This window comes from Suncus etruscus, chromosome 4 (genome assembly GCF_024139225.1).
Source record: "Suncus etruscus isolate mSunEtr1 chromosome 4, mSunEtr1.pri.cur, whole genome shotgun sequence".
NCBI lineage: Eukaryota > Metazoa > Chordata > Mammalia > Eulipotyphla > Soricidae > Suncus > Suncus etruscus.
In genome coordinates, this window is record NC_064851.1 from 54,541,142 (window position 1) to 54,568,669 (window position 27,528).

Here is a 27,528-nt window from a genome sequence, read left to right on the forward strand (position 1 = left end):
CCAAAAGTCACAAAATTATTTATGATAGAGATATGAATTGTATTATATTATTATTACATTCCTTATACAAATTTGTTTTATATTCTGCAGTTTTTGGCTTTTTCTCTCAAAATTTATCCCAAAGACCTCAACAACCATAAAGCTCTAATTATGTCTTCTAATAAGTCATGTAAATAATCTACTACTGTTTTCTCTTCCTGTTCTTTTATTCGTTTGAGACAATTGTGACATGTCTTCTCATCCAAACCTGGGCTGAGATTCTCTTGTTTTGCTACCATATCATCTTTCTCTGCCAGGTGACTATTTTACTAGAGATTCTTCTTCTATGTTGGAACCCTTAATCCTTAGACTGCAAGTCTTTTTTATTTATGATTATTTTTCTGGGCATGCATCTTGTAACAACTGGTAAAGGTCAAACTGACAGAAATTTGTAAAAAATATTTTAAGGTTTAAAAGGCCTCAAGTTGAAGTTTAGCTAGTATAGAATTTATGCCGAAACTAATTTTCCATTACAAACTCCATCACAACTGCTACTGATAAGTGTTACATAGATGTACATCCAATGTTGCGCATTGTATCACTGAAACTCAACCATGAACAACTTTGTAAATGTGGAAAAAAAATTAAAAAACCAACTGTGGAAAACCTTGTAGCCATAGTGTTTAAATAAAGCAATTTAAAAAATACATAGAATGGAACCAGTTTGGATTTTCAAATCTCCATTTTCACCAGCACAATGTTGCTTTCTATGGCGTAGAGTCCTTTTCAGTGTGACTGTGAAAATATTTCATTCATTTATGGAAGATTTTCTTGTAAAATTTCTCCCCACAAGTTTTTTTTTTCTTCTGTAAATTATATTGTGTCACTGCTCTTACAATCCTAATATTCTTTTCTTTTCTTTTCTTTTTTTTTTTTTGTTTTTTGGGCCACACCCGTTTGACGCTCAGGGGTTACTCTTGGCTATGAGCTCAGAAATTGCTCCTGGCTTGGGAGGACCATATGGGACGCCAGGGGATCGAACTGCGGTCCGTCCTAAGCTAGCACTTGCAAGGCAGACACACCTTAGCTCTGGTGCCACCTTCCCAGCCCCACAATCCTAATATTCTTATCTCCTTTTCCCTACCTTCCATATCTCTAAAAATTATTCTATTTCTGGTATTTTTGTTAAGGAACTAAAAAGCTTCAATAGCGTTTGAGTATTTTTTGCTTGGTTATGTCATTTTCCTGGATAAGAAGTCTCAAAACTGCTACTAGAGAGAAACTAAGCTTCTGGCCATCTCAAAGAATTGTGACTGACTTCCCTAATAACCCATTTTCAGACATTTCCTGAAGGTTTTCTTTTTTTTTTTTTTTTTGGTTTTGGACCACACCTGTTTTATGCTCAGGAGTTACTCCTGGCTAAGCGCTCAGAAATTACCCCTGGCTTGGGGGACCATATAGGATGCCAGAGGATCGAACCGCGGTCCTTCCTTGGCTAGCACTTGCAAGGCAGACACCTTACCTCTAGCACCCCTGAACGTTTCTATTTTTAGCAAAAACTCTAAACTTCTACCTTGTATAAACATTGTGCCCTGGGCCTAGAACTTCTCTGGAAAAACCAGAATAAACCTGACTCTGCTACAGCAGGACAGAATAAGTTGCTGATTGCAATAAGAAAAAAAAAAAAAAGGATCAAGAATAATTACTTATATAAACTTTCAATCAATCCACGTAGACTTCAGTCCTACCCTAATTCTTTGTACTTAGAACTGATTCTCTACTTCCAGAGATCAACTGCAACTTTATGGTGAAAAATCCACATGTGTTTTTATTGGTTTTCCTTTTGTGATTACTTGGTTATCAGATTTCTCTACTCTAAAAATTAGTTATAAGTCAAAATATATTTTTCATCTTGCAAATATATGTTCATGTTATTTTTTTATGATTATATTCTATCTCTGTTACCTTAAAAATTCTCTTACTCTCATTTTGGGGAAAAAGATAAAAAGTACATCATTCAAAATACCATATTAAATCAGATATCCTTTATTTTTTTAAATAGTCCAGGATTTTAATTCTACTCAATAGAATATCAAGTACTGAATTCTCACATACAAAATGATTTCATGCTTTTTATCAATTTAGAAATGTCACATATATGTGTGAAATCAATACAAAATAATTCAGAAATTTAGCTAGAAAAATTGTATCTTAAGTCTTAATAAATATTTCAATATCATAATTTCCAATATTGAACACTCCTTCTGAATTTGATTCTTAAGATACAAAAACTTTCACAATATAATTCAGTTAAATTATCAGAATAAAATTACATTTGAAAGGAAACTAAACTCTCACTTATTAAACTGAAAAATTTTTCCATATTTTTGCAAAGATTAGATTTTTGAAAGATTGGAATTTTAGATGATATTATACTCTATTGCCCTTTCAGTTTGAAATAGTTTTATTTTAATATTACATATTTTCACACAAAACCACCATTTATACTTATTTTAGAAATGTAGTCCAGGGGCCGGGCGGTGGCGCAAGAGGTAAGGTGCCTGCCTTACCTGCGCTAGCCTTGGACAGGACCGCGGTTCGATCCCCCGGCATCCCATATGGTCCCCCAAGCCAGGAGCGACTTCTGAGCACATAGCCAGGAGTAACCCCTGAGCGTCACAGGGTGTGGCCCAAAAAACAAAAAAAAAAAAAAAAAAAGAAATGTAGTCCAAAAGTTTTTATTTTTTGATTTTTGGGCCACACCCAGTGGCTCTCAGGGGTTACTCCTGGTTCCTCACTCAGAGGCTCAGGGGCCATATAGAATGTTGACGATTGAGCCAGGTACCGTCCCGGGTTGGCAGTGTGATAGGCAGACACCCTACCACTATGCTATCACTCTGGCCCCGCCAAAGATTATCATCATAAAAATTTGTCTCCAAACTGTTGTCTTTTGTACTATCAACTGCATCCTAGCACACTGCAAATAATATACAGTTGAAAATTATCATTGCTTACACAATGAAAAAATAAAAGTATCATAAGATTACATACATACCTTGGTCCTAGGGTTGGTTTTACTATGTCTTCTTTCATTCCAAACAAATGCAATGGCAGCCATAAAGTGAACACCATGATTCATTGAAATGGGGCCCAGTAATTCTAAAATTTGTTGTCTCAAGTTCTAAAACAATTTAAGCAAATGACAAATGAGTTAAAAATTATTTAAAAAAAATCAATCATTAGATTGTACCTTTAGTTTTTATTTTATTTATTTATTTTTTTATTTATTTTTGATCATAGTGGCTTACATATTGTTGACAATGATATTTTAGGTACATATTTACATAAAATCAGGGGGAATTCCCATCACCAAATTGTCCTCCCTACACCTCCGTTTTTGTCCTACCACCCATATCCTCTTCCCTCACCCCCAGGGTAGCTAGGATGTGTGGTCTCCTCTGTATCTAGCCTACTGCATAGTAGTCTTGCACCTATTTGGTCCAAACAAACAAAAAACAAAGTATTTTACTACATAAGTATTTTATGGGCTTTATGTTTTGTTTTGTTTTTAGGTCACTCCTGGTGGCACTCAGGGTTTACTCCTGACTCTGTGCTCAGAAATCACTCCTGGCAGGCTCGGGATCATATGGGATACCAGGGATCTACCCAGGTTGGCTGTGTGTAAGGCAAGTGCCCTATCGCTGTCACTCTAGCCCAGACTTGAAACTCTTAAGCTCCACAGATGAAGTAGAAATGGTCTAACCTTTGTGGCACCAAGATTAATAGTGGTAACTGATGCAGAAGCTGCAACAGTCATCTTTTCTGAGGAATCAGCCTGATGAAGTATGCTCCAAAGCAATGTCACTGAGGACATGATCATATGAAGAATGGAGAGAATTCCACTTCGAGCTTCAAATAAGTGTTTTTGATCTACATTGACCAAAAGCTATTAAGCATTAAAGAGAAAGAAAAGGATCAACTGTAATTCATAATGGGGACATACTAATCATCACAGTCTTTAAAAGGAAATCTAGTATCTATGAAATCTTACTTGATGATATTGTGTAGCAGGATCCAACAAACAGTAATGAATAATGGAAGTGATTCCTTCCAAAAGAGTCAGAATCATATCTGGTGGAATAATTGATGCCATCCATAGAGGCCTGAAATAAAGTTTGAATTCATTTGAATATGACTTTTATGAAGGCAAAGATGATACTTTATTAATAGAGTAAATGTCTGATGTGAGGTAAGTACTAAGATATTAAATAAAAAAATTTTTTTTGATTTTATATCCCAACCTATAACATAAGTGAGTTGTACTAAATAAATTTTAAAACTCATTTAATTGCTTTCTGGCTAAAATAAAAAACATGGATCTCTAGCAATTTACATATCAGTCATACTAATATTAAATGATAGCAGTTTTCTTAATTTTACATGTATTAACAAGTTACACAAGAGAGAAAACAAAAACTAGTTTACAAAGTACACAGCTAATTTTGAGCATGGCCAGAAGACAGAGATGGTATCTACCAAAATAAGAAAACCCAAAACAAGAATATGACCAACTAGGTAAAATACAATCTTAAACCACTTTAGTCTGAGATTAATAGAGACTCAATAATATAGCAGTAAAACTAGGGGAATATTCTGCTTAGTTTTCACTTCTGCCAGCTCAAAGATAGGTGATAATCAAAAATTAACTTCATTGCTTTGAAGAAAAAAGCCACATATATTATTCATTTTCTTCCATTTTAATACCTTTACTGATAGAATTCCTCAAGTTGAATTTTCTTTCTTGTGAAAATAAATACTGATCATACTTTAAAGGCAGTAAGGCAAAAGACTAAAACTTACCTACTATCAGATAATCCTGTTTCATATTTGTACTGCTGGATTAGATTATCTAAATTCCTACACAGCTGCAGTGTCACAGAAACAACCACTCTCTGTAAAACTTTCCCCATGTATGGGAGAGCAGATGTAATCAAGCCAATCCATTGTGGGTGCATCTTACATGCACAGTGCTGATGTAGAGCTCGTATCACTGCACAGAGAAACATGCCTTGACATGTGATTGGCTGAGCATGTAAATACTGAAGAGAAGTCATGGGCTGATGGGGATTGATATGCTCTAGGTCAGATACAATAAAATCAAAGCCTGTTTCATTCTCTTCAGGGATAGTCATTACCCGGTGTTCTAAAACAATAAGTCTCTGAAGTACTTTAAGGAGCTGTGACTGGAGAGTGCTGCCATTGTCGAATTCATCCTCTGAAAAATTAATAAGGCTATCCTCTGAGAAACCTTCTTCCACAGTGACCATGTTCTTACCTGCTACTTTTTCACTATGCCATTTCTGTGCACTGAAGATAGATGACAGCAAACAGTGAAGAATTACTTTCTGAACTTTGCACTTAGACAGCATATCAGAGATAAAGCTCGGGAACCCCTTTGCCGAGCTTTCTATTACTTTTGCTAGTTCAGTAAAGAGAAGAGTTAATATTTCTATGCTCATCATCTGCATATTTCGATTGCCTATTAAATCCTGTGCAGTGACCTTGACATGAGTTGGGTAATGACTGCGCATATAATACAAACAGAGGGAAATAAGAATTTCTATGTACATAGAACTCCGGAAGTTATGATTTGAGTCTACTGGAATGTGACTATAAAAGTCTTTGCCCATAACAGAAATCCGGTGTCTGGCTAATAGGTTCTGAAGCAGAGACAACTGAGGTGTATATGCATTATTTACACTAGTGGTTGAAATGGCATTTACAAAAGCAATTGGATTAGTTTTCAAAATGGCTTTGATGGCAGAAAAGGCATACAGAGTCCGTGAAGAATCATACAACTGAAGATATAAAAGAACATGCTGATAGAGAGGATGGATGTTGAAGTTGGGAGATTTCCGTGATCCTGGAGAACCCATGTCACTTTCAATTTCAGAAATTTCTCCCTCTCCACAACTGTACCAGTTCTCTAAATCCAGGCCATCACTAAAGAAGACACTGGTTTGTTTGAGTTTTTCATTTGAGGTCTTTTTCTTGTCATCATCTTTTTTTCTGGCAAGTTTCACTTTAGGTTTTGCTCCAGGTTGTTTACCTGACTCCTTAACAATTGTCTCTTTCTCTGAGATTTTTTCCGATTTTTCTTTGAAGCTGAATTGAATATTACTGTGGCTCCAATGTCTAGATTTGGTCTCTGTGGAAGAAACAGAAGAGTCCTGGAAAGTCTGTGTGGCTCCTAAAATACAAGGTGAAGAATTATTTCTGGAAATGCCATTTGCAATGCATTCAGGGCTTTCCTCTGCAGTCACAGACAGAAACTGAGAACTTCTGTGACTCAGCAAAGCACTCTGACTCTGCTGAGTAGACTGATCTTCACTTTTAACTGTCTCCTTCTCTCGATCAACTTGATGGGGCTTTGGTGTCATAGCTTCAACTTCTAACTGAGATGCAGATTCTGCTTCAAGGCCACTTACAACCTTACAGATAAGGTCAAACACTACTTGCTGAACATCATCATCTGGGGAGTTTGGCATTTGAGAATCCTCTTGTGCATTCACATTTTCAGGATCAACTTCATAACTCAAATTGTCCCCAGCAGAGGACTGTGAACATCCAGAGTCAGAACTATGAAGAATTTCTATCTGTTGGTCTGGAAGATCAAAATCAGATACAACCATTGGAATCGTCTCACTGCTAGTACTTAAAAGGGAAAGTCTGTCACTTAATGGATTAACAGTGAGACTAAAATTCTCTATTTCATCCATGGTAAGTGGCTTTTCACCATTTCCTTTAGATGCAATGAGTTGTACATGGCTTACTGGCATATGAGAAAAACAGAAAAAAGAAGACAAAATACAAAAACCATTAAAATAATTGAAAGTAGAATGAACTCACATTTTAAATCATTAATATCAAATCAAATTTTAATCATTAATTTTACATATCCTATTACATATACACTCATATAACCTATTAATGTTTTAATATAGTATAATTTCAGAGCTTTTAATTTAGAAAATTAAGTAGTTGATTACAAATTTACAGGATTGGAACAAAATAGAGTGCTTGCCTTGCACCCTGCTGACCTGGGTTGATCCTGGTCCCCCCTAGCCCAGCAGAAGTGATCACTAAGTATAGAGTCAGAGTAAGCCCATAACATATCCTGATGTAGCCCCAAAATAAAAAGAAAAATATTTAACACAGATTAAATAAAAACTTGCCCTTATTCCCTTCCTGTGTGGAATTTTCTTTTAGTTATATTATTTTCAAAAATTAAAGTAGCTGAACATATAAAATGTGTGTATAAGTAAAATTCAACAAGCATTCGTAAACTAGTGCAACAAACATTTACAAATTAGAAAAACAGAAGTGAGAGAAGGTAAAGATATAATTGCTTTATCTAAGGAGGCTAAAATCAGTTTGATCATAAAGTACATTTTATACTATTTGGTGGGCAAGCTATGTTTGTGTTATTCTTTCTGAAAAGGGAAAACTCAGTGGATTTCATATGAGTAGTACAAACCAAATACTACTAAATTCAGAAAAGTATGGGTTCACAGTGAAGTCTGTGGTGGATTTCAGAAGGTGAAAATTCAGCAGGTAGGCCAGAATTATGGTTCATTAAACACTAACATAAAATAACTTTGGCAATAATCAGAGGAGAGCATAATTTCAAGAGATTCAGACTAAAGCAAGGTAAAGGAATATAGACTTTATAAAAACACAATGAAGATGAAGCAGGTAGTTCCTTATCATTTACCAGTGGTGGAACTTTGAGAAAAGCATAACATTCTAAGCATCAGATTTCTGCAGAGTAAAAATAACCTTTTATAAGTGAATCACAGGATAATTTAGGAATACAAATGAAATATCTGAGAGAATTTTGTCTCCTAACATATTATAACATACCAACAATTAACCCTTCATTATAAATGGCATCTCTTGGTAGTTCATATAGTGGGTAAATGACAATAATAGTAATAAATACTATAATTATCTAATGATATTAATATATATTTAAATATTACATAAAGTATAGATACATCTAAATAACATATAGATATTATATTCATAGCATATAATAGTAAAGATAATATTTTTAAAACATTGATGACATAGTAGTCACTATACTAAACATGTCACAAACAACTAAATCTAATATTCACAATAAAACCTAACTAGGCTCTTTCATGAATGAGGAAAAGGACTACAAGATACAAATATTCATTACATGCTTACTATAAATTTCCAGGGAAGTAATACAGTTTTGGAAGTTCAAGGTTCAAGGTTCATTGTTAAGTAAACTAGAGGAATTCTCATCAAAATTAAAAAACTCATCTCTGACAAGAAAACTGTATTGAGTTATCCTGAGTAGATTTCAAAGACTCAAATAGTCTAAGGTCACTGATCAGGTGTATTCTTATAGGACATGTATGAGTACTGCTAAGCACATGAAGAAGTGATGGGTAAAATCTTTTTTTGAAAATTGATTTTTTTTGGCCACACCCAGAGGCACTCAGGGGTTACTCCTGGCTCTCCACTCAGAAATTGCCCTTGGCAGACTGGGGGACTATATAGGATGCTGGGAATTGAACCGCGTCCCTTCCAGGTTGGTCACATGCAGGACAAATGCCCTACTGCTGTGCTATCTCTACGGCTCTTAATATGAAAATCTTATACTCAGTTCTCTTGTCAATCATCACCATGTTCCCCTCTCTATTTCAATTTCAATAAGTGGTTTTATTACTGATTAGGTACTATAAATTAGAATATTCGAGCAGACTTCCACCTTAAAATTTTAAAAAAACAAAGCAATCATTGGAAGATTTTTTCCTCTTTTTTTTCTCTATTTAAACTAACAAAGGTTTTGATTCTATTTATTTATTGATCAATTGATTCACATTTATGCTCCAGTCATACAGAGAAAAAAGAGGGAAAGAAAAAATGAACAAGCTATTCAAGCAATAAGTTAGTTCTATTTAATAATAAAACAGTATTGCTAAATCACATAAAACCTCTATTTTAATGACTCGATATTAAATAAAGCTCTTTACTTCTTCTACATGATACTCACCATTGCTGCAAGTAAAATTTTGCATAAAATGTTTATCATGCTCTTCTCCAGGATAACAGGGACCCTTATTCCAGTAACGTTCTGCTTGTACACGCTGCACTGAAACCCTCTGAGTTTTGGGATGAAGAAGAAGCAATAGTAATGGTTCCAAAACTCTTGCAATATCATGTCTTTGTAGGACTTGGTTCAGCCATGCTTGTCCCACAGAGCTGGTAGAACCATCGAGACTGCTAAGGCTATCTAACATGATGAAAAGTGACCTAAAAAAATACCCAAAATTAAAACAACGGATGATATACTTATTTCACTGTGCTTCAAAAATTAACATAAGGTATGCTTGTTATTTTGAAAGAGTTACATCCAGTCACACGTCAGAATAAGTTTTGACCATACCACACCATTTTATTTTGTTTTGCTTTGTTTTTTTGGGGCCACACCAGGTGATGCACAGGGGTTACTCCTGGCTATGTGCTCAGAAATCGCTCCTGGCTTGGGGGACCCTATGGGACACCAGAAAATTGAACCACAGTCTGTCCTAGGCTAGTCACAGCAAGGCAGATGCCTTACCATTCCACACCACTGCTACAGCCATACCACACCATTTTAATAATCTTAATTTTGTCTAAGTAAATACAGAAAAAATTAAGTATTTTAATTTTCTTACACACTTGCATTGTCAAATTTCACAAATATAAATTGCTTTACCTTTTATAAGATAAATACTAAAGAATAGGAAGCTAATTTAGCCTGATTTAGCTATTTACCCCTTTTTTTCCTCATAAAAACATTATCAAGCCCTTCAAGTCAACATGCCCCTCTCCCCTCCTATTCTTTTTATGTGTTGCATCTATGTATTTAAAGACTATGTGAAAGGTATGGAGGTATGATTTGAAATCATAAAATAAACAAGTTAAAATTGGGCATCCATATTATCTTACGTAAGGTATTGAGCAAAGGACTTAACTTCTCTTACTTGTCTGAGAAGTGGCTATCAAATTAGAGTTCAAATTTGTGAAGTGTCCCTGTCTAATGTATGATTTATTATAAAAATTTAACATAATATTACTTGAAAAGAATATTTCCAGTTAAAAAGCAACAACTGAAATAAAATATAGTAGAGGAAACATACAATCCTGATTTGGGTTTTACATCTGTGGTGCTGAGACCTGACAAGTCTGTGTATATATGAAGCCAAAATACTAATTATTTTCTATACAAAAGAGCACCTTTGAAGTTTGATGCAGATCTCCCAGTTAGAGTATTAATCATTAAAGGTGTCACATGAAAGGATAAACTACTTCTAGGTGGCTATAGGTTCAATGAATATATGGGTGGAATTTGTGAATATTTTAGTTATAGATTTATTAAGTCCAGTTTAGACAAAATATTGATATTGTTCATTGAAGAAATAATTTTACAATCTATAATGTATTTCCATTTTCAATGAATGAATACTCCAAAAGGCTCTATTCGCTGACTCCTAGAAAGCCCTCAGTACACAGCATCTGAGTAAGATGTACAATGAGAGGAAGGGGGTACTTATTACATGACTTGGAAAGCAAAAATGCCAGGTATTTCAATATAGCTTATATTCTTAAATTGATACATTTTCCCTAAAATTTCTACAATGTTATTATCTTCTATCCGAGAAAAACTAGCCAAAAGATTCAATAAAAGAAATATGACTATAAAATCTGAATATAAAATAAAACCAGGGGTCTGAGAGATAGCATGGAGGTAGGGTGTTTGCCTTGCATGCAGAAGGATGGTGGCTAGAATCCCGGCATCCCATATGGTACCCTGAGCCTTCCATGAGCAATTTCTGAGCATAGAGCCAGGAGTAACCCCTGAGTGCTGCTGGATGTGACCCCAAAACAAAACTAAACTTTGGCTTTTGAGAGACCTTCATATTGAGGATATTTCCTGATTCATGACTCATTCCTGATTCATTTCAGATTCCACAAGACCATGTCATAGGCTGAAGCTGTGTTTGGATTTTATCTCCCCCAGACTATTTCAAAAGACATAAGGGAATATGTATATTTCCTCTGTATATTTAGATGTATTTCCTTAATAGTATAATTCTTATTGTGTATTTCCTTAAGTAGATGTAGTTTTATCCCCATCCCTTTTTTTATTTGTTTAGTAGGAAATTCTAATAGATAAGTTTCTCTTGGGTTCTGAGTTCATGTTAGAAACAGGTTATAGGGATTATTTAGCTTGTTATTTTTACCCCCATATACACCAATAGTATCATGTGGATTTGCTCCCTTTTGTATAGGCACATTAAATGGGGAAATCTTATATATAGAAAAAAGTTCTTATCCAATACGGATAGGAAGTCATAGGGGTCTTTCATTCTGAACATTTATCACAGTGACTTGACTTAGGTTTCAGTTGATCAGACACCGGTCATCACTGATCAGACATTGGATACCATCTTTGGAACTAACATGTTTTTCTGCACCAGCACCAGCAATCAACTACTACCAGGGAAGGCTCAAATGCTGCTCTGGCACCAACTTATTCCAGAGTGCGTTCATATGACACTCTGACGACTTGGAAACAGCAACCTTGCTTTCATGGCAGGTTTCCCTGCATTGCTACCTAACAAGGAGATGAAACCAGAAGATGCTCCATGACACTCTGACTTCAACATAGGATCTGTGCAAAAACCAAGACTTTAATTACAGAAGCCTATCTGCAAAAAATTGCCACCACCATTTTTTATACATGGTATAAATTATATATAATTTTATATATGGTATAAATTATATATAAATTATACATGGTATACATTTTTTTAGACATTGTATCCCACCTATTTCATAGAACTTTGGGACACAGATTACTGTGTTTTACATCATATTTCTGCATTTTTATATAACATTAAGAGGGGAAAAAAAAGAAAGAATGGATGCCAGGGGCCAAGTGGTCTCAGGTGCACCAGTTGAGTAAAAAAAAGAACAGAACTAAATATCCAAGCCAAAGTCAACAAAAATAGAATGAATAAGACCTAAATTATAACAATATAAACTTAAAATGGGGCCTGTTATACTGGCAGACCAGTGACAAAGGGTGGTAATAGAGGATGTACTCTGAGAACATTGGTGGAGGGAACTGGTAGTAGGAATAATTCACTGTGTATCTAAAATCCAATTATAAAATACTTTGTAATACTTTTGGTTTCAAGAAAATAAAATTTGGGGCTGGAGCAGTGGTGCTAGAGATAAGGCATCTATCTGCCTTGCAAGCACTAGCCTAGCACTGATCACAGTTAGATCCCCCAGTGTCCCATATGGTCCCCCACACCAGGAGCGATTTCAGAGCACATAGCCAGGAGTAACCCCTGAGCATCAATAGGTGTGGCCCCAAAATAAAAACAAAAAGAAAATAAAATTTAAAATAATTAAAAAATAAAATAAAACCAACCTGTCAAAGGAACGTGCAAAGGATGATGATTTGCTTATATGAATATCCCTTGTTAGATGCCAAAGAACAGCAAACTTTGCATGTGCTTCCATCCTTATTTTCTGAGGAGAAATATTGGACATTACATTATTATATTCTCCAATGAAGATGTTATTTTTAATAAATTTACAGTTATTTATTAAGAGCATTATGTTCAATGTTCACAGTATAATATATAATGCAAAAATATAATATTTCCATGTAGTAGAAATGTATATAATAGTTCAGTATATAAATATGAAACCTAAAACATCATCTCATGTAGTCTCATAAGTAATCAATTACATTATCAATTTACTAAATTTATCATATACTAGAATAGAATAGGTCATAATTTTCATCTTATATCTTGAGTGTGCTAAGCAGTTTTACTATTATTTAAGTTAATTTGTTTTGTTTTAGGGGTTACACTCAGAGATGTTCAGGGATTATTCTTGGCTCTGCAAGGATTCCCCTGATGAACTTACACGACTATATGGGGCCCCAGTAATCAAGCTAAATTGGCCTCATTGCAAGGCAAGCACTCTACCTGCTGTACTATCTCCTTAATTTCAATGTAATAATTAATAATAAAAATTAACTTCCTATTCTATATGTAATTTACTTTTCTCCCCTAAATTATTTATTAATCTCAAATAATTAGCATATTTTGAATCTGATTTAATTAAAAATTGAAATATCTAAAAATATTTCTGGATTATCCAAAACTCAAATATCAACAACTTTTTAATTCTGTATCTCAGGTTGATTTAATAAAAAATAAAATAAATTATAAAAAATGAAAATGGGTATGTGAAATAATTAATTTGTAACAGCTTTATTTAGATTTTTGAATAATTTTGAAAAAATATGTTAAGGCAGAAATAAAATTTTAACGTTTTTCTGGGGACAACATCTTTTCAATCCTCTAATTCATTCCTTCATTTGACACCTGCCTTTCCCTCCACCACTACCAAATGCTTCATTATGTCAACACAATGTGTTTTTCAATAAGACCAATTCAAACTCACCAGCATTTAGTATTTTTAATTTAGAATAATCCAGGAGATAAGGATATGATTCAGTGAAGGACACATGATTTACATATGAGGTCCTGGATTAGATCCCAAGTACCATTACTCTTCATCCCAAATAAAATAAAATTAAGATAATCTCTAAACCATCAATAAAATATTCATTCTATCTTACAGAGCAAGAACAGCACCGATAGACCTTATTAAGTTATAATGAAAAAACTAATCAGAATGACCCAAATTCTTTTCAGGACATTTTATAAATCAGCCATTATTTTACTCTACCTGAGTTGTGTATTACATCATCCACATTAGAATAACAAATTGTAAGATATTTAATATAACACAAGTAATAAAGTCTCACATATTTGTATCTTTAGCTTATAAGCCCAACATATATTATGTAATTTATTAGTAATATATAATAAATTTCCATAATTAAGGATACTTTTCAGCTCTAGAAAACCTAAAAACATGTGCCAGCAAGAACTTTAATCTTACTACACTTAACTAATGTTCTTTATCAACTGATAAACTCATTTGATTTGTAATATTTTAATTTTTTGTATTAATAATACTTTTATAGTGAATTTTCCTCTACAAATAATACATTTGAATATAAACCACTCCTAATTAGACAGTTGTTATAATGATTTTATAAAACTTTTCTGAATTTACCTTTGATAAATCAGAGTGAGAAGGGGCATAAGAAAAGAATTCACCTTATCTTTATGGGTTAATTGCTGACTTATAACATCCTCACAAGTGCTAGAGGAAGGAACCAAGTTATGTAATTGATAAAACAGTTCAACACTCTTCTGGTGGTGCTGTGGCGTCCCATCTCCTAGCTGATCCCACAAGGTCAAAGCTACACACTAGGCAAAAAGGTGAAAAAAAAAATGACATTAGAAAACTGTAAATGCAGAGAAGAAAAAAATTTTAACAAACATTTTTATTGGTGCAAATAAGTGTCTATCAAATATGGAGGGACCTTACATTATTTGCTCGTGTGAGATTTAAAAGAGTAGCTTTCTGTTTGAATACGTCTGATAACCCAGGATCTTAGAACCTTATGATAGCTTTCCAATGATATTTATCATTTAAAAAATTTCTTTTAGTGGGGAGAAGGGGCTGGCTACATCCAGCAATGGTTACAGGATCATGTAGTGGTTCAGAATTCAAAGCAGGAGATCTAGCCTGTTGAGCTCTTTAGTCCTTGTGACAGTTATTTTAAATAAATGACTTGTAAGAACTTTCTACAGAGTCTAGGTTAGACCTCATTACTCCATTTGAAATTTAGTAAAGTGATGCAATTTAATATTTATAATTATATTTATAAGTATGCATTGTTAACTCATAGTCCAAATGCCCAGCTGACTTACACATATTTTCTTTTTTTTTGTTTGTTTGTTTGTTTGTTCTTTTTTGGTTTTTGGGCCACACCCTGTGACGCTCAGGGGTTACTCCTGGCTATGCGCTCAGAAGTTGCTCCTGGCTTCTTGGGGGACCATATGGGACACCGGGGGATCGAACCGCGGTCCGTCCTAGGCTAGCGCAGGCAAGGCAGGCACCTTACCTCCAGCGCCACCGCCCGGCCCCCACATATTTTCTTTTAATGTATAAGGCTACTGGAAAATATGCCAACTGCAATTCAGATCTACACATTTTAACATGACACTGGAGACCAATGTGTGTACATTATAGAATTCACTGAAAAATTCAACTCTAAACTAGTAAGAGGAGCCACCTGGGAGGACACATTAAAAGAATTATACGTAGAAAGGATCTACTTTTAGTTAGGTCAGAGCTATATATAGCACTGCAGACTGGGTTTATATGCCTTACATGCCACTGACATTAGTTTTATCACTGGAACCTTGTATGGTCCCGAAGACTCACTAGGAGTGATCTCTGAACATCACCAGATGTGGTTCCACCCCCAAAAGAGGAATCTACTTGCTTATGATACAATCTAATTCAAGTATACTCGATATTTTTTTCTATGTAGAAGGTATCATCTCTCTGTACTGTTGTGAAACAAAAGACTGCATTTGTTTTCCCCAAATTACATGATATACTGCAGATAGTATCATCAGAAATATACTGGGTTATTTGTAGACTGAGGCTCTACTCTACAAAATGCAAAAATTGTCAGAATCACACACTATCTGGAAATACATTTTACTCTAAGAATGACCTAGCTTTCTCTCACTCTACTCACACTCTGCTTTGAGCTGAAATGATATCCTCCATGTTTTAATTACTCTTCCCTATCCACTCCCATTAATAATTTTATCTCTTCATAAAACTGGGGGAAATGGGCAAGGCAATACAGATCAAGTCTTTATATTGTTTGAAATTAAGAGATATTCATTTCTGTTTGGTCATTATTTTTAAAATCTGTGTTAAGCAAAGAAACTTAACAAAGTCACTTAGTCAAGTCCTTAGAATCTTCTAGTCAAGTCCTTAGAATTTACCTTGAAAAATTCAGTCTTCTCAGCAATGTAGCGCAGATTACCCGGAGTGAGGGGAGGTCTAATAACCACAGCTACCCTTCCCTGGTTTGGGCTTAAGGATTGTGCAGACTCCGTACTGTTGATATTTTCCCCAGTGACCACGGCAACAGACTGTGTCAAACCCACTAGATCCATGATTAGTGAAATAGCAACACTCTGCACACTGAAATCACTGGCTTGGCTGCAAGCATTCATCAGAGTGTGGAGCCACAGCGGAGGCTGCACATGCTCCCAGTCTGAAAAAACAAACAAACAAAAGATGGAAGCCAAGAGTTCAAATGGAACTTTCTCAGATAGCCTAATCTCCAAGTCAATCTTGAAAAACATACCTTTATACCTCTGCTTAAGACTTTGATCAGTTAAGAAGAGTACTGTTTCTTACCTAGATCACAGCTTTAGAAAATAAAGGAGCAACAGGAGTTTCATAAACTTTTTAATATGTATTTTTCATAAACATTATAAAATTTGCTTTTCCTTTTTTGATGGTATTTTAACTAATTAAACATTATGTAGCACTGACTGCACTGTGTGTGCTTATATATAAAACTTTAAATAAATAACATGTACTAGTGCTACTAAAAGTGAAGTTGAGTTTTACATTGTTTTTCTAAAATAGTTAATATTTTTTCATTAAAAGCCATCAATAATAAATATACCCTTAGTTACTAACTGACTTAAAATGTTTAAAAAAAAAAGTGTGCCAAAAATACTTAAACATAAATAAAGCTGTGGAATTCTTACCAGGCTCTGATTTTTCAGAATGTAACTCTGAGGAATGGCTCCCCTCAGCAATGTAAATTGGGAAACTTGAGCACTCCAGGAAGAGTTGACAGGCTGCATGAAAGGAGGAAAGGTATTCTTTTGAAGTTTTTTGTTTACTTAAGTTTCTCTCTTTTACATCTCCATGTGAATCCCTGTCCCATCTGGAAGGTTCTCCTTGTTCTCTACAGTGATCACCTTGATGCTCTGTCACCAAATTGTGAGCAAAAGTTTTATTCTCAATGATGTAGAGGTTGATCAGTTTGGTAAGAAACTGCTGGACATATTCCAAGCAGCATTGCATTGCTGTTTTCTGCACTGTCTTTCCACTTTGGGTTGCTGCTCCCTGAGTGACTAAGGAAGGGGGGTGGATGACTGTTTCTTCAGATCCCACTGTTGACGCAGTCTCTGTCTCAGAAGATGTGCTACCAATTGGGATATCAGATATTCTCTGTCCCCCACTCAATTCTCTGTCAACGTCATCAGCTTGGTCTGCCTGATACTGTATAAATTCAGTGAATCCACTCTCAGATGATCGGCTACTTGGTGGATTTTCTCCATCTTCAAATACTTCGGTAGTGTGTTCGAAGGAGACTGATGATACCTGATAAATGATAAGATCAATAAAAGATCAAAAGGTTGAATAGCTCAATGTACACATTAGGAATTAAAAATTAGAAATTTTTTATTTTAAAACTTAAATTTTATTTTAAAAGAAGTCAGTCTGAAATTAAACTATTAACAACTTGTTCTATATACTTATTTGAACCTTAAAATGTTCCCATGATAAAAAACTGTTATATTTCGGGGCCGGGTAGGTGGCGCTGGAGGTAAGGTGTCTGCCTTGCAAGCGCTAGCCAAGGAAGGACCGCGGTTCGATCCCCCGGCGTCCCATATGGTCCCCCCAAGCCAGGGGCGATTTCTGAGCACATAGCCAGGAGTAACCCCTGAGCGTCAAACGGGTGTGGCCCAAAAACCAAAAAAAAAAAAAAAAAACTGTTATATTTCTAAAATAGTAATATAAATATATTCACTAGATAATATATACAGCATGCTCGGCATGAGGATTGATTCTTAGGAGTTAAATATATGTATGTACAAATCTTTAACCATAAAATAAGATAGTATGACTTAAAAAATTACACTTTGAAAATTAGAAATCAAATCTAATAGGTCATCTATTCAGAATGTACAGAATGATATAAAACTACCTAAAAATGTAAAGTATTTTAAATGCTTCCTGTAAGCCTTATATTTTTCAACTAAGAGTTATTTAAGTCACAGTATGTGTAAACCTAGTGCAGGCACAAAGAAGCAATTTGTAATAAAGAGAAAACATAAAACAATAATTTATAATAAAAAACAGCTACAACAATACTGCTGAAATGGATTAACTATGCTTTCTCTATTTTAATGAGTATGATCATCATGTATATTTAATTTTAAAAATGTATATCAAATTAAAAAACTATAATTATCATTAATTACTTGGATAAATCTGTGCCAGGACATAATTTAAATTTGAATAAGTTCACTAAAAAGTGATCTTGTTGAAGATCACAAAGATAAACAGTAAGTGCCTCTGCTGCCCCACCCAAAGTATTTTCTATGAATCACATCACTATCAAGTCAGAAAGACAAAAACCTAGGTTTAATTCTTGGCATCATCTGCACTTCTGCACTGCAGTAGAGTGGATAAAGGATGATGTCCATGAGTCAGCTAAAGCTATAACAGCTACTAGTTTGGCCAGTTATTTAACATCTCCAAACCTCAGTTTCCTACTTTGCACAACCAAGATGACAATAATTTTTATATTTTACAGTTACTACAATAACCAAGACAATATAAATTATCTGATATTATACTTATACTTAGTAAATATTCAATAAATATAAATGATCAATTATCATCAGTTGATGATTTTTTTTTATCCTCGGTTAATGATTTTTTTTCCTCCTCACAAATTCATTTATTTCTCTTCACTGTCCCATCCTATTAGCACAAGTTATCACCACCTCTCACCTGCACTACTACAGGTCTCCCCACATCCATTTTATTGTTTTTCAGATCCATACTCCACATTGCAGCCAGAATAATTTTTCTAATAAACAAATATGATTATGTCACTTGCCTTTTTCCCTTCAGTGGCTTCCCATTGCTCCTAAGATAAAGAATAAAAGCCTTAGTACAATGAAAAGGCTCTGTAACACCTTGCTCCAGCTGACCTAAAAAGCTGTAACTCCTCCATGTCTAGTCTTTGCAAAGAGGTTTCTTCAACTCAAGTGCTCCCTTCTTTATATCACATCTTCAACTCCTGTTCTTCTAGGGCTGCACTCAATACCTCTATAGGAGTTCTTTGGTCATTTCACTTTATCTTCCATACTCCTACCACTTTGGATTTTCTGTGATATATTTCTGAACTATAATTAGAGGGTGACTGTTTAGTCCCACCTACAGAAAAGGCTCCAGAAGGATAGAGACTGTATCTAGCTTTCCTATGGAAATACCTAGTACCTTACACACAGAGCAGACACTGAAGTGAGGTGGTTTTCCCAACTTCTAAGAAAAGCAAACTGAGGCTCAAAGAAGTTAAATAATATTGCCCAGGTAAGTTGCAAACAAACTTAGTAGAATAACTCAGATAAGAGATTCAAAACTTCATGCTCTTTTTTGTCATAGCAAATCATTATATTTATACCATTATAGGACTTTTCATATTATGATGGTCAAAGTTTACAGGTAACTCAAACTTCACAATCACATTTTTATTTCTGCAAGGTTAACTACCATTTAAAATATTATATATATTTTTAAAAAAGTTCTTACTTAAAATGCAAAATAATCAATATTACTATAATAATAAAAATATTTAAACAAACCCTTGGACTTTTGACTGAACATCTAGGAACAAAGGAGAGGGTTGAAAAGGTGGAGGAGATAAGAACACTGTGGAGGGATACTGAACTTTGGTGGTGGGTTTGGGGTGGCTATATACATTTTGAAAAGGTATGAAATTGTATCCCTACAACATATACTTCTCTATTATGAATATGAAGCAGGCAGATAGATAGGGAAGGGCCTCCACATGGCACTAAATTCTTGGGATGTAAGAATTTCCTGGAAGGCAACACCTCTACCCATGCAATAAACTTGAAGTCACACTAGTCCTACAACTACAAAACCCACCTTGTGAACAAATAAGAGAGCATAACAGGAAAAAAGGCCAGAAAAGGACTGTACAAAGATCTACTGCCCACAGCTTTTGCCACTTAACAGCACCTATATAAAATTCTGTTCTAAAAGCCATTTGAGGGTGTCTCAGACTTTGGAGAAGCATGTGGAAGTTCTCTTTTAAGTGCATTACTTTTTCCCTAGCTTATCCTCTACCTCTTCTTCCTAAGTACTTTTGAATAAAGCCCATTATTACTTCAATACTCATCCTCTCCTGAAATTCTTTTCTGTGAAGGAAAATGATAGGCCTGAGAGGCCTGGGGCAAGAAGAGCAAATTCCTTACTCCAACCTGAGTCCATGGCTCCCTGAGATATTGGGTGGTAGGGATCAACTCCCACACAAAGCAGACCAAGTGGACTTCAAGTGCAGCTCGCAGCCTGCCTAGTAGAACTGGCAGGACTTGCAGCTGCTGCAATACTGGAGTTATCACAGATTTTATCAGTTCTAGATCTCCACCAGCCATTCCAGGTGTGAGAGGTATATAAAAATATATATAAAGATATAAGATATATATATAAGATAATATAAATATATATAGAGAAAGATAAATCAGTAGATTCCCTTTTCAAATTTGTTGCCTCTCTCCTATCTATTTCACATAAGACATCTGGAGACCTCTACCAACATAAAAAATTACCTAATTTAAAAACAAATTTTAAAAGTGTCTGGAAGCTAGAGATGTGGCTCTATGGTACAGTTGCTTGTCTCCTATATGTGAGGCCACTATTTGACTCCCTGCACTACTAACATATACATGTGTACAAGTGCATGCGCACGCACACATCTATATACACAATATGTAAAATTTCAGAAAATACTTTTTTTATATTTTGAGGTTATACCCAGAGCTTCCACCAGCTGAGCATGTATTCCAGTTCTATGAATCAACTCTCTGTCCTGATTCTGTATTTATAAAACAGTATGTCAAAAGCTCAGTATATGAAAGGATCCAGTGAAACTCAGATTATAGACATGTTGTCCGATACAGTGACTTACTACCACAAGTGGCTGATGAGTCTTTAAAAATGTTGCTAATCTGACAGAAAAATGAACTAAAATTAAAAATAATCAATTATTGAAAACCACAAGCACCCTTACAATAGCTTAGTACATGGATCTAATTTTCCAATGCAAATATTATGAAATTAAATACAGATATACAGATCAATTCTCTTTTTTATTTTTAAGTGGATCTCCCAAGCAGTGCTAGGCCAGGCTGAACAGGTCTGATGGTTCAGTGGCAAGACCATGAGACACAGTTTTGGGATACACCAGAGCCCATGGTTTTGGAGGGCTTTGTTGCGCCTAGAACATTACTTGAAGACTTGAAGCCCTAGTCCATTGAGTTATTTTCTTGGAGACAAAAAATTATTTCTTATATAAAATTTAGCATTTGGGACTGGAGAAACAGTTCAATGAACCAACTGTATCTCTGAATGTAGAATGACAGAGTTCAATTTCAGGCAACACATGATCCTCAAGTACTGCAAAGAAATACTCCCCTCCCATTAGCACAGAGCTGGGAATAGTGCCAAACACTGCCAGGTGTGGCTCTAAAACAAACTTTGCATTTGACTGAGATACATATGTGCTGAGTACACATCTTCAGCACATATGTAGATATGCTGAATTTGAGACTTATAGAAAAAAGTTATAAAATAGGTGAATAAATTTTATTAATTTGTTTTATTTTGGCCACATCTGTCAGTGCTCAGGGCTTACTTCTCTAGTTGGGACTCTGGAAACCATACATGTTGCTGGAACTGAAACTAGGTCCTCAGCATGCAAGAAAAGACCCTAATTCCTGTACTATTTTTCCAGGCCCTTTTATCATTTTTATATTGATTAAATGTCAAAATAACAATACATTTTGATATTAAGCTAAATAAAGTATAACCAATATTATTTTTGTTCCTTTCTTTTTTACTTTTTCAAATGGGTACCAATAAACAAAAATATTTGGAAGCCGGAACAAAGTACAGTCGGTAAGGCAATTGCCAAGCACTTGGCTAACTGAAATTCAATGCTTCCCTCCAAGAAGAGGAAAAAAATTTTTTAAATTACATATATTGTTTGAATCTTATTTTTTATTAGAAAATGCTTTCAGAAACAAATTGCACTGAACTCTAAAGTCTAAGGATTGAGTAGCTGACCTGGGTTCAATCTCCAGCATCCAATACGGTTGATCCCCTATGTACTGCCAGGAGTAATCCTTAAATATTGCTGGATGAAGTCCCCAAACCAACAAAAACAAAAATAAAAAAGTCTACATAATTATGAAACACCAGAATTCTTAGGTATTCTTTCTAGAAGTGATAGAATTTGAAAAATGTCTCTTACAGAAATGTAATTGGAATATAACTTATATTTTTATAACATAAAACATAACATAACATAACATAACATAACATAAAAATAATGACTAACCATACCTTTTTGTCTTCCCATTCTTTGACTGAACAGTTCTGCCCACTTGGAAACTGCAAGACACTTCCAGTACTGGCAGATAACAGTGGAGGCTGCACCTTGCTAAGGATTTTTGAGCAAAGCCTAAGTGAATCTGTGAGTTCAGACAAGTGCAAGGTGTGGAGATGGCTTGTCAGGGCAGAAATCATCCTCAGTAGCAACTGGGGTAAGTGTTCTGTTTGAATTTCAATATAAGTCTCCTGAAAAGAAAAGTGGAATAACAACAAAACTTGAAAAAATGTGGAGCCCCGAATCTGTATTATTTTATATACTTTATATATAACAAGGAAATTAATATTAAAATTTGTAATATTTCACTTATGTTCTTAAATTTGTATAGTCACTTTAATTATTAATAACTTAAAATTTATTCCCAAATTTTCAACTTATTACTGTAGAGCATACATTATAAAATAACCCCAGTTTTATATTACATTATTAAAATTATAACAAAACAGAATCAGTTAAAAAAAACAGGCTGGATGTCATACCTGACATAGCACCCTCATACTTCTAGAAGGCTTCAAAATGAGAAAGCAAAGAGTTGAGAAAAGGGAAAAATATAGCCAACAGTCTTCATTAAAAGAATCATTAATGAGAACATGCATCATTAGATATTATACACAAGACACTTAATATTTCAATAACATGCAGTTTTAAAGTATGTCCCACATTATAAAAGACTGATACATATATTTTATATATGAGGAAAAATACTTAGAAAATTTTGCCCATAAGGCTATGTAAAAGAGGGGCAAGCCATTTAATTCTGAAAGAAAAAAATATATGTAGGTGAGGTTTATTGGCAACAAGAAAGATTTGTACTTTGGCGGTCTTACCAAAGAAACTATATCCAATAAAAAATCCACTAGTAAGCAGAAATTGCTCAGGTGTAACTCAGATGACTCACTACTATCTCCAGGCCCAATGTGAAGTCTGGCGTGCAGTGTCCTCCTAAAAGGACAAAATTCACTTCATCAAGTCTACTATCAAGGAGCATGAATACATGAGACAACATTGTCTTTTTAAAAAGGGTCAAATCAACAAGGGTGTACAGCTATGTCCCTGTGATGGAGAACATTCGTTCCTCAGGATACTAATTCTCAAATTAGTATTAGTACAAATTCTCAAAGTACAATTAGATTCTAAGATTCTAATAACTAACTCCTATCCTGTATATTTAAATGTTCTAGATAATCTTATTTTGGGAAAGATTTATTTTCCATTTCTCTTAGTACAGATATTACTTCCCAGTTAAAGTGGACTTATTCATTGCATGTTATCTAACCTCTAGGTTTTGGTTTCTACTAACTTGTCTTCCATGATTGCCATCCTTTCCAACCTCATCTCCCACGTTCTGAATGCATCCATCCATCCTTCAAGAGCTGAACTCAAATGTTATCTTATCTGTTTCCAGAAGCCTGTTCTGATTCAAGTAGTTGATACCACTGCTCCAACAAACATTCACATTAGATCAAATTAATTCTATATGATCATACATTGCACTGTACTCTGAAGACAAAGTAAGAATGTGGTACATCCCTAATAGTAAGAAAGATAAACATATAGACAAGTAAGTTTAATAATGTGAAAGTGTAGGAAAATCTGATGGGGAGAGTCAAAGAAATCATGAAGTTTACTGGAAAATTAGGACCTCTGTATAAAATATTTGAAAGGGAAAGAAATAGTTTAAAACAAACATCACAAGTAAGGCTGTAAAAAGCAAGGGAGTTAATGATTGTTCAAGAAATAGTCCCTGTTAGAGGGTAGATGAGTATGTGAATATAAAAATGAAGGTAGAATCTAGGCTAGGTTTAGGTGCTAAAAAGATAGCTAGCATTCCTACCAGAAGGGCCAGAGCAATAGCACAGCGGATAGGTGTTTGTCATGCGCACAGTCAACCCAGAATCGATCCCTAGCATCTCAGATGATACCCTGAGCACTGCCAGGACTAATTCTTGAATTCAGAGCCAGAAATAAACCTTGTGCACTTCCAGGTGTGGCCCAAAAATAAAAAAAAAAATAAATAAATAAAAGAAGAAAGAAAAGAAAAAGAAAGAAAAGAAATTCTACCAGAGGAGCTGGAACAATAGCACAGCAGGTAAAATATTTGCCTTGCACACAACCATCTTGGGTTTGATCCTCTGCATCTCATAAAGTCTCTCAAGCCTGCCAAGAGTGCTTACTGAGTGCAAGAGCCAGAAGTAGTGACTCTGTGCTTCTTGGTGTTATCAAAAACTAAAACACAAAAATTCCTACTACAACTAATCTCTATTGAAAAATTTATAAAGTTTACTGTGATACTAAAAGTATGTATGTGAATATCTTACTGATCCTTACTGTAAGATTTTTGAAGACAAGGACTATGCCTTGCATAGTACTTTTCAACAGTGTTTCTGTTCAGTTACCTGCTAAGCAAACAACTTTTTAAATTATTAAAGATGACTTAATAAACTTTAACACACAGTCAATATTTCACTTTTTAATTTCTAATCTCAAGATTATACATGGTTGATTTTTGACTATGTTCCTGATGTCTGAAAGGTTAATTTGTATCTGAGGAGTCTAGATAATATGCCTCTCAGGATGACCAATATTCTTGGAATTTCATACATTTTTTAAGACTTATGTCCTAAGGGATAAAGAGCTTTTATAATCAGTGAAATATGGTCTGGTTCAGACCTTAACAACATATGAATAACCAAGAAATTTCAAAATAGCAATCATTTTGTGAAAATTTGCTAAAGAGACACAGATTTGCTGTGTTTTTTTTTTTTCCACGATAACAAGAAACCTGGATTATAACAGATTAGATTGGGAAAACTTTTCATCTATGCTGGTGACTGAAAAACATATCTAACTTCATTTCAATTTTAATGTAGTACAATCAACAATTATAAGTTCTAGAGTAATGTGAGAAATGGATTTAAATAATAGTTGGATGTAGCAGCAGCAGCAGCAGCAGTAGTAGCAAAAGTAGTAGTAGTAGTAGTAGTAGTAATAGTAGTAGTAGTAGTAATAGTAGTAATAGTACAGAAATAACAGTAATAAGAGAACAATAACATAATAATATATATTCATGAACTTTTTTTTGGTTCAAGCATTAAAAAAGAAGTTTGTCAATGTATCTGATAAAAGCAGATGAACAGTTTACATACCTGCAACATTCTTCAAACCAACGTGCAACATAATCCCACATATAATAAGGCTCAAAAGAATTAAAGAGAAGGTTGGCAGTTTTAATCAGCTCTGCTGTTCTCTTGTTTTCTCTTAATTTACTGAAAAAAAATAAAGACAAAAAATTATAAACATTAATATTTCTATTTTTCAAAACCTTCTAAAGATAGTTTTTCAAAATTTAATGCAATATTGTTCAGGCAGTAAATTCTTAGAAAGTTTCTAAAACTTTGTTTGAGAAATGTCAATAAATATTTTATCTAGGGGGCCGGAGAGATAGCATAGAGGTAAGGCGTTTGCCTTTCATGCAGAAGGTCATTGGTTCGAATCCCAGCATCCCATATGGTCCCCCAAGCCTGCGATTTCTGAGCAATTTCTGAGTGTGGAACCAGGAGTAACCCCTGAGCACTGTTGGGTGTGACTCAAAACCAAAAAAAGAAAATTTTTATCTATTTTCTTTTCATTATTTTATATGTAACTCACTTTCCAAATTTGAGTTTTCAAAGCTTAAACATATTATTAGCATCAGAAATCAGTATTGCATAAGAAAAATAATTATGATTTAATGAAATAGAAAATTAATTAGTCTATGTTTTTAGTGTATGTTAATCTGGCATTAAAATTTATTGTCTTCATTTAGTATATAAACCAAGTAGTGATTTGATTTTTCACAACCTTGATTCTAAAAGAATGTTTACTGATTCCATGCGCTGCTAAAGATGTAAGAAACCTTCTATCAAATAATTATTGTTAATTAATAAATAAATTATATAATCAGTCAATATTCTATCAAATTATTATTTCTTTATTTGAAAAGAAAACAAAAACTACAAATCACATTTTTTTCAGTCTATAATTTGTTGAAGCAAGTGGAAACCATCTATCCTATTAACTTCTCACAGCTCTTGCTTTCCCTAATCACTTACCAGATTAGTCAATACTAACATTACTAAGTAACATTACAGGAGATCAGACTTATAAAATAAAAAAGTCTTAAAATGTTTTAATATATAAAAGTATATTCTATATTAAAACAGGAAAGATAAACTAATAAAATATACTGAGATAAAATTATATAAATAAATTTACATATGTGTACTCTTGGAATCTGTAATATTATGATATATGAGACTAGATAAAAGGTAAGCTATATAAAATAAAGAATAACGAGTAATACTTCATCAACATTTATTTATCATTGACTTAAGGAACATGCTATTATTTGACCTTTTCTTATCATCAAAAATATGTGTATACACACACACAACCTAAAAAATAACTTGAAAGAAAAATTCTTTAAGGGCCAGAGAGAGAGCATGGAGATAGTGCATTTGCCTTGCATGCAGAAGGATGGTGGTTGAAATCCCGGCATCATATATGGTCCTCTGAGCCTGCCAGTGGCAATTTCTGAGCATAGAACCAGGAGTAACCCCTGAGCGCTGCTGGGTGTGTATGACCCAAAAACCAAAAAAAAAAAAAAAAAAAAAATCTTTAGAGAATATATGATGTCTTTCTAATCCATGATTTGATTTTGAGCATATTAAATTGCGTTAAATTTTTTTAAATGACATGTGCAGTTAATCTCTTGTGAGTTTGTTATGTGAATAATGCACCTAGTATCTATATCATCACAATACCTGCTAATTTAGTTTTCTAAACTGGTAGAATTGAGAATCAATGCCGGAATATTTACATAACAGTTATATAAATGAATAGGTAAATTAGTACAGTTAATTAGGGAGTTTATACTAAAATTAAGTAATATTTTAAAGCAATTTTACTAATTCAGAACACAAAACTCATACTTTCTACTGTCTTATCAATAA

The 27,528-nt window shown here is 34.2% G+C and overlaps 1 protein-coding gene across 2 annotated transcripts in view; it reads right to left on the reverse strand.

The window, feature by feature from the left end:
* The window catches only part of DOP1A (DOP1 leucine zipper like protein A), an 81,553-nt gene that overhangs the window by 22,595 nt on the left and 31,430 nt on the right, over positions 1-27,528 (reverse strand). For both annotated transcript variants that reach the window (XM_049772179.1, XM_049772178.1), the window contains exons 10-22: positions 25,684-25,803; positions 23,365-23,479; positions 23,017-23,046; positions 22,492-22,725; positions 16,809-17,430; positions 16,029-16,303; positions 14,274-14,426; positions 12,500-12,600; positions 9,068-9,327; positions 4,840-6,811; positions 4,031-4,142; positions 3,743-3,925; positions 3,035-3,160 (exon numbers count right to left, since the gene is read on the reverse strand). In XM_049772179.1, coding sequence (XP_049628136.1) covers positions 3,035-3,160; positions 3,743-3,925; positions 4,031-4,142; positions 4,840-6,811; positions 9,068-9,327; positions 12,500-12,600; positions 14,274-14,426; positions 16,029-16,303; positions 16,809-17,430; positions 22,492-22,725; positions 23,017-23,046; positions 23,365-23,479; positions 25,684-25,803 — 4,303 coding nt within the window. The remainder of the gene's footprint in view (positions 1-3,034; positions 3,161-3,742; positions 3,926-4,030; positions 4,143-4,839; positions 6,812-9,067; positions 9,328-12,499; positions 12,601-14,273; positions 14,427-16,028; positions 16,304-16,808; positions 17,431-22,491; positions 22,726-23,016; positions 23,047-23,364; positions 23,480-25,683; positions 25,804-27,528) is intronic.